At 44.2% G+C, this 8,209-nt stretch overlaps 1 protein-coding gene across 2 annotated transcripts; it reads right to left on the reverse strand.

Moving 5' to 3' along the window:
- Window positions 1-1,989: 1,989 nt before the first annotated feature.
- On the reverse strand, window positions 1,990-6,628 carry LOC134473742 (HLA class II histocompatibility antigen, DR alpha chain-like). Of its 2 annotated transcripts, none has more exons than XR_010044157.1 (5): window positions 6,496-6,628; window positions 4,138-4,383; window positions 3,450-3,688; window positions 2,969-3,134; window positions 1,990-2,298 (listed from the first exon to the last, which is right to left on the reverse strand). XR_010044157.1 is itself a non-coding variant. In XM_063239108.1 (5 exons), the coding sequence occupies exons 1-4, from the start codon at window positions 6,575-6,577 to the stop codon at window positions 2,992-2,994; spliced, it is 753 nt and encodes a 250-aa protein (XP_063095178.1). In that variant the 5' UTR covers window positions 6,578-6,628; the 3' UTR covers window positions 1,990-2,298; window positions 2,969-2,991. The 2 variants fall into 2 exon arrangements, 1 of the variants encoding a protein (XP_063095178.1); XM_063239108.1 differs by having other exon boundaries at window positions 3,407-3,688.
- Window positions 6,629-8,209: the final 1,581 nt, after the last annotated feature.

The following is an 8,209-nucleotide window of genomic DNA, read 5'->3' on the forward strand; positions in this document are numbered from 1 at the left end:
AAGTCTTGGCTTGTAGTTCTTTGTTTGACTTCTCTTATATTGTTATCACAGGGGTGTAGAAGTTTTGAGGAAAACAATGTGATGTACACCTTTTGCCATATTATCACTGGTCAGTTTCTAATTATTGTGCTTTCATTTTTCTTTAACTTTCATAATGACTGATTGTAGTAAAAATTGACATCAGTGTTTTCATGAAAAATTTGAGGCATATTAAAAGATGCCAGTGAATACACAGCTAGTCAATGACAGAAACAAAATGAGAATCGAGTCCGGATCACTGCAACAGCACTTGTCAGTTTCATACCAATGTGCACAAATTCAGCCTGATGTTGCCATGACTGGGGCTCTTTGGCTCCCTTCAGATGGAAATCATGACCCTGAACAGTGCAGCCCTGCCAGCAGCCCTGATGCCGCTAGATGACACCGAATAAGCTGTATGCCAACAGCTGATACAGCCAGCTGCTGGTCACTGCCACTGCCAACTGTCACCATCTGGTGCCAACTTGTGCTAGACACCAAAGGTCACCTGGGACCTCTGCTGCTGATCTTCACTAGCTGCTGGTCCCTGGAGCTCCTCAATCTGCCAACACTTAGTGTTCATTGATCTTGCTTTTGAAGTGGTCAACAGGACTCAAGAAATAAGTCATGAACAGGTATATGGGACCAACTAGCCAAGCCTTTACTTCAGCAGATGTATGGGCAGTACATGGTGGTCAGCACAGCAGAGTCTTAGACTAACCTGAGAAGTGTGGGGGGCTCCTTAGAAAGAGCAGCAGTCCTGTGATTGGTCCACCCAGAAGACCCCTGTTTGGTGCAAGGACCCAGGATGGCCTCAACTGTCATGGTTATGACCTGATGAAGGAAGGGGCAGGGCTGGAACCTGGGAATTTCTGGAAGGCTAGCTGTGGGGGGGGGATGTGAACAGTGGGCCCAGACTCCTCCCTCTTTAGTCTTAGCTACACCAGGTATCTCCTTTCCCCTATTTAAAAGGAGGAGGGTTGGAGCGGCACTCATGTTGGAATGGAGGGAAGAGAGTGGCAGCTAGATAACCAGGGAGGACACTGAAGCACACTGTCCTAGTCCATTTGAGGAGCAAAGAGGCAGTGCTCAATGGACAAGCCACATCCCCTCCAGCCTTCCAGGGTGGGGTGGAAGGTGGAGGTGGGAGACTTGAGTGCTTCTCTTCTATTTTCAGATTTGTGTAGATTCTGTCAACCATTCCAACACTGGAATAGTTTCATAGACAAGTATCAACTCACTGTATTTTAAATATTCTTTTCTTCATCTTAATGGTATATTCTGCCTCCCTGCTTTTATTCGGTTCTTCAATTCAAAGCACATATCCGAATATAATACGGTTCCCTAACCCTAACCCTAACCCTAACCCTAACCCTAACCCTAACCCTAACCCTAACCCTAGCCCTAAACCTAACCCTAATACCCTGATAATGGCAATCTTCAATGCTGAATTACATCCCAGGTTAAGTCTGGAATAAGTGATGTCATTTTGAATGTAAATCCTGAAAACTATGTTGATCTTCTTTGCATTCTGCTCCCCACTCTGCTCGTATCTGGTCCTGTCCCTCTCTCATTCATTCTCGGAGGGCAAACCCTGAGATTTGGGGTTCCCTCTACCAAAGCTTCAGTCATGTCATTGATTCAAAGTCTCAACAATAAAAAACAGATTTGGAATCTGCTGCTCAGCCAAGATGTCTCAAAAAAACCAAATCCAGGCCTGCTCTAGTGTTACCCAGATGAGGATTTCCAGCAACAGGACTCTCTGCAGATGTTTCAAATGAAAACAAGTCCTAATGAGTCAGGGTTTCTGATTAATGCCACCGTTTAAAACACATTTCAACATTTGAGTACCTGATTGCATGTTTCCCAGACACCCATAACCCTCAAAAGAACTAGCTCAGACACTGAGAACTCTACCACAATCCATACAAATACTTTAATGTATGTAGAAAGTTCACAGTTTGACAGTGCAATAATTAGAAAGTTATGTGGCAGAAAGATCTGTATGGGGCTTATTACAGAGGAATTTCATGGTGATGATAAAACAGTGAGAAGTGGAGGAGTCACAAACACAAGAAGCAGCAAGAGACAGGAAGCCCAGCGGATGCTGGAGGACCGAGAGCTTGGGGGGGGGGGGCAGCCCCTCTCTGGCCATCTCAGGGCTGGAAAACCCCGAAGAGTAATTTTCATGGAGGTGAGCAATTTGGAGCCCTTCCAGCTTTGGGAAGTTATCAAGGCACAGGTTTCTTCGTTGATCATCTCTTTAGGAAAGGCCATCATCTGTGAGGAACACACACAATCACGAAGAGTGTAAGATGGATATTTTTGAGTTCTTTTCTTCAGATATCTTCCCCTTTTAATGATTTTACTATGGAAAAGTCTTTTAATATTCATCTGACCTCTCTTAAAGACAACATTTCCAATATGAGCTGCAAACCTACACCTACTCTGCAAAGAAGCACGAGGCACCAACAATTCTTTGTCTAGGTTTAGATCTTTTGAAAACACTTTTCAGACTGGAGGACAAAAAATGAGCAATGGCCCCTAGGAGATTTCTGTTCCATGTAATGAATTTACCATAACCCCATGGTTACCTACACTTCGGAAATGCTTCTGAACTGATAGGATCCCTCAGGAAATATAAACTTCAAAGTGTGCAAACCTTACATACTTACATTCCTAATTCAGTGAGATGCAGAATTTCAATGAGACAATGGTTTTAGGTGCTAAAAGATCATTTCTAAGACTTATTAAGCTGCCATCTCTGAGTTTGTGTATGCAAAGGATCGCGGATCCTTTGGGATACAAGACGATGCCCATGTTTCCCTTGTTCTAGCTAACAGGCATGTTTTCTCTGCATGTCTGCATGGTGTCAGAAGTCCTTTCCTGTGTCTGCTCCCCTCCCTCATATAACTGTGTCTGTCTCTTCCTCTGACCATGTCCAACCCACCTTCACATGACTCAGAGAGTCCCTTAGTGTCCTGCAGCATTGCCTTTGCTCATGCCCTTGATGATCAAGACGGATCCAATGACGATGCCCACCAACCCCACAGTCAGGCCCACTGCACACACCACGTTCTCTGTTGTCTCTGGGATGGGGCTTCGCTCTTCAAACTCTGGGGAGAAATAAAACAGATACTAATGAATGTAGTACAGAGTAGCAGTTAGGATCAAATACAGTCAAGCAAATAATTCCTAATAAATTAAAGAAGAGGAGGGAAGAATGATGCACCGAGGGAAATGCAGATTGAGGTAAGATCAGAGCAGACAAATGGAAGAACACAGCTATGTGAAGTGAAGCAGAAGTTTTGGACCAATTCTGAGTCCTAAGGCTCTAGATAGAAACACCAGAGGAGGAAACTAAAGAGGACTCGAGGATTCTCCGTACCCCAGTGCTTGAGAACAGGTTGATCCAAACCCAAGTGCTCCACCTGGCAGTCATAGACATCTTCCGTGGATGGCACGAAAGGCAGGTAGTGGAACTTGCGGAACAGGTTGTCTTCCCTGGGTAGGAACACTGTGGATGACACTCCCTTGGTGACAGGCTTTCCGTTTTTGAGCCATGTGACACTGATCACCGGAGGGGAGAACTTATCCATGAAACAGATGAGGATGTTGGGTTCTCCAAGTTCCACAGGGCCGTGGGACAGCACGGTGACCTCAGGAGGCACTAGGAGACACGTGAAAGATCTTAGTCTTCACCTGTTCAGCTTGCCTCTCTCCCTCTCGCACTAATTTGGGTACAGAACCGTCTACTGATCCTAAAGCTAAAGAGCAAAACAAAACAAAGTAGTTAAAACTGTGCCCTGAGAAGTCTATGCCCCAGTGGCTGGTGCCTAACTCTGACACTGTAGAGCCCATACAGAGGGATGAGCTACCCAAATTGCTCATTCCAGGCTCCTCCATCATGAGCTCAGGGCGTTGACTTTGTGAGTGATCATGGGTGAAAGAGATAGGATTTGAGCACATCAGGAAAAGCCAAATGCATGAAGTCCGCAGGCTGTGGTCTGCTTGTGGCAGGGTCGGGGCTCTGAGGCAGGAAGCAGTAATAAGACAATTGCTGAAGAATGTTTTTAAAGCCGTGGGTTTCAACACCTAGGGATCCACAGAGAGAGGTACCATTGGCGCCCGCAGTGTGGTTGGAGCGCTTCATTATGATTTCCAGATTGGCTTTGTCCACAGCAATGTTGGCCAGTGCGCCTGGAGCCTCAAAGCTGGCATACTGTCCAAATTCTTCAAGCCTCCAGACCGTCTGCTGATTCTTTAAGTCCACGTGGAAAATCTCGTCACCGTCAAAGTCAAACATAAATTCTCCTGCTTCATCAGGGTACAGATAGAATTCTGCCTGGATGATCTTATGTTCCTCTAAAAAAAGCAGAAAAGGGAGTGAGGGCAGGAATCAGGCGAGGGAACTGAAGACCATGCTGCATGTGCATAGCCAGGATGTGAGGGAGCAAGGAGGAGCCGAATAGAAGAGGTGGGGAGCAGGGATGAGTGACAAGGTGAGGGGAGCATTTGGACTGGACGAAGCTCAGAGGGGGAAGGGAGACAGAGTTAGAAAGGGTAGGCTGAGAAGGTGACAGGTGGGAAGTTCAGTCTTGTGACAGTTAATAAACTGGCTCCATGTTACCAGCTGAGAGATGTTTTTCTTTTTGGAAACTCAGCAACAGCCCCTAAGAGAGAAATGTTCCCCCACTCTCTTTTACCCAGGCATTAAATACACTTAAGCAGAAGCCCAAGAGCATCTTTCTCCCAACAAGGGAATTATGCCTTGAACAGTTTGGACTCTGGAATCGCACACAGTCTGGAACACTTGGGCGAGGGATTTAGATCAGAGGTGGAGTACCTTCCTAGCACAAGTAACATCCTGGGTTCATCCCCAGCACTCCGAAATGAGACAAAACCAACAAACAAAACCCCTTTCAATTCTTACTAATTTACTTACCTAGTGATTTTGAGTAGATTACTGTGTGTGATTTTGTGATTATAGTTCTGCTGGATTTTGATTCTGCTGAGGGCTTGGTTTTAGAATGAAAAGTGATTTCTTAGTGTCCTAGTGTCAGGCTTCCTAAAAGCACTGTTCACATTTTAAGGTGAGAAACTGACTTGTATTTAAGGATAAGACAAATATCACTGGGGCTTGAGAAACTCAGGAAATGTACACTTTCCATGCTCAACACCCATGTCCGTGGATCATCCTTGGCAGCTTGATGTGTCCTTTAATATATTTTTATACTAAGCCTGCCATTTATGGTTCTGACTGAAACTGAGTTTAGTATCAAGGGAATAATCAGCTTGAAAGGGAAAATCCACAGTGGGAGGGTACGCAGCCCCAGGGTGTGTGTGTAGATGAGAAGGAGGATTTCTGTACTTAGTTTTCAGAGAAAAGGGGGAGAATTTTAATGTTTGATCACCTATCAATAAACTTAGAAATTCATTCTGGATTCATGCACAAACATAGATGCTCACTTCCCACCCCAGGGGAAGAACCTTTACTTTTTTAGTTTAGCACCACCGCATGGGGCTCTTTCTGGGCCCGGCACTGGGCCTGCGGATCTGGAAGCTGAGCTATTACTTTGTTTCCCTCCTACCTACACCCTGGGCAGTCACTCGGGCTGAGCACAGCACCTTCCATAGGAGATGTGTACAACCACACAGGTGTTTCCTCCTCAGTGCAGAGAATGGTATCAGACTTCCTGCGAATTCATTTTTCTACTCTCTTGGAAGTATTTCTAAGCAACAGTGACTGTAAGTCATGTGAAATCTTTGGTAGCACGGAGTGGGGAGAGAGAGAGTCATCACTATCCTGAGATGCAGTAAATTAAACAACATTACCATCATCGTGTCCGTCTCCCTCCCTCCCTTGGGCACTGCTGCTTGTTGGAGACTTTTCTTCTTAGTGATCTTCAGTACAATGTCTGCAGTGCAAATAAAGTCTCATATTTTTTCTCACTTAATCCTAACAAAATCGCTACAAATTTTACATTTGAAAAATATCAGGTAGGAAAATGAAAGCCCAGAAAAATCACTTGCTGATGCTTGTCAGACAATATTCCCAGTCTTGCAAGTTTGGCTCATATGAAACAATAATAGTAATCAATTGATAACTCAGTTTGTTTCTCTAAAATAAATTTGATTTATCTCAATTTGTGTGGTGAGGGGAGAATGCCAACAAGTTGTAATTTTATTTTTCTTGCTTTCACTTTTTTTTTTTTTTTTGAGACAGTCTGGCTAGGTAGTTCAGGTAGAATTCAAACTGCCAACATTCTCCTTCTCCCTCTGCCTCCCCAGGGCTGGAATTACAAGCTTACACTGCTCTGCCCCACCTCAGCTAGCTGCAGGTTTACACTCTCAGGTTTAGACCCACGTAATTCCTGTCACGCTTCCACACCAAAGAGTGCCTACAAATTCTCAAACTTCACTTTCCCAAAACTTCACCTTACTCCATCTCTAGCTTTGATTCCCCTTAGCACTTACCTTTGATAGCCCATGATTCCTGAGGTCTCATCAGGACAGCTATGAAGAGAAATTCTAACACCAGGATCCCACTAACAACCATCTTCTTGGGTACTCTGATGGAAGTCAGGATAGCTCACAGCTCAGTCAGAATACACAGGAGTAAAAGAAAAGCTTAAAATTCAAATCAAGTTGAGCATTAGACAATCAGAAAAGACTATGAGATGACACTTCTGTTGCTAAGGCAAGAGTTCTCGTAAGATGTTCAGAACAGGAAATAACACGGTTCATTATATAAAGAAGCATAATTCTTAAACAGAACAAAAGATGCAGATTTTTGAGAATATGAATCAATCCTCAGTCTCCCATCTCTATCTAAGTTCTGGGAAGAGACATACTTGAAACATATTAAGGAGAATAGATGGAATTCAATGAAAACACTCTAAAGTGAGATTAAATGCAGACCCTGAGTTTGGGCTGTGACAGCAGGGAATTTTTTGATGGAGGACGGATCGTCTATGGAGAAAGTTATCTGTCAAACCACAGAGAACAACTGGATTGGGCAGCACTGAATGAGAGCTTTCCTTAAGAAGCTGTTGAGGACTGCGTCTCCTCTCTTCTCCCAACTCACAGGGTGGTCAACAGCTTGTGGTGTTAGGGTCCATAATGTTACGCTGCATTCAAAAACTCTTGGAAGAAAAGCTCTGGTCTCAACATTCCTAAACCTGGAAAGGACGGGAGGCTGGTCCTTGGAGCATGGGTAGTGATTGCCAAAACAGTGGGCACAGAAAGGAGTGTGCTGCTAACTTCTGCTAGAGACCAGAAAGACTGTGGGTAAGAATCTGACCAGGGAAACATGCTCAAACCTCTTCTCCAGTCATAGCATTGTTAAATTCATGATCCAAAGGAAGTATTTTGAAATTCCAGAACAGCAGTTAGGAGGAACCGCAGCCTGTTTCTTAAATACAGTGCACTGGAGAGGGAAATGTTAAGCTAGAAATATAAAGGACTGAAATTACAATACTGCTGATGTAGCGCTCCCTGGCACTGAGAAAATGCGTTCGTTGGTGAGTCTGCCCTTTAACACAGGTCACAGCACCACTGCTCAGGCTAGATTTGTCACTCTGTGGTGTGGAGGTCTTACTCCTTCAGGAAGCGTCCACACATATTATGAGAGCAAGCAGGCTGTACATTGTTGATTATCTGATCACACCCAAGGGCTTTCACCATCTCCAATATTAAGTCGTACGTCACTGAGAGGAGACCCACAGTACAGTTCTTCCCTGAAGTTATTCAGTTATAAATGTCCTGGAAACAGGAATGAACCTCATGATAGTTCAACAGCATCCTATTTTGCTTATGATTTCTTTTTCAGAGGAAAAACAAAGCAGGATAATTTTTCCACTTGCCCTTTACTGGCTACCATAATGTCACGTTATGAAAGATCTGAGTGAGTGCATGGTAAATTCAAAGACATTTTACCTGTTCTGACAGCACCTTTAACCCAAAGAGTTTTTCAGCAACCTATGCTTTGCTGAGTCCCAAGGCAGCAACTGGTTCTGCCCAGACATCTCAGTACTTTGTAAGTTTGTGTCCAGATTGCTAAATTTGGGAAAATTTAGAAAACCTTTCAGTTCCCCTGCTATGTATGATAAATTTGCAGGTCTCATAGGTTCCTGCTCTCCCAAACTCTAGCTTCCTGTGTGTTTGAGGAGATTTCTGAAAATACCTGACA

Source organism: Cavia porcellus, unplaced genomic scaffold (genome assembly GCF_034190915.1).
Source record: "Cavia porcellus strain 051 isolate PalLab524CR breed Dunkin Hartley unplaced genomic scaffold, mCavPor4.1 scaffold_28, whole genome shotgun sequence".
Classification (NCBI taxonomy): domain Eukaryota; kingdom Metazoa; phylum Chordata; class Mammalia; order Rodentia; family Caviidae; genus Cavia; species Cavia porcellus.

Bases quoted from the DNA above. Each gene is read 5' to 3' on its own strand.
- LOC134473742 (XM_063239108.1), bottom strand. From the start codon at position 6,577: ATGGTTGTTAGTGGGATCCTGGTGTTAGAATTTCTCTTCATAGCTGTC. The intron at 4,384-6,495 runs GTAAGTGCTAAG...TGCTTTTTTTAG, and splicing joins GGAATCATGGGCTATCAAAG to AGGAACATAAGATCATCCAG. The intron at 3,135-3,406 runs GTACGGAGAATC...ATTTCTCCCCAG, and splicing joins ACCTGTTCTCAAGCACTGGG to AGTTTGAAGAGCGAAGCCCC.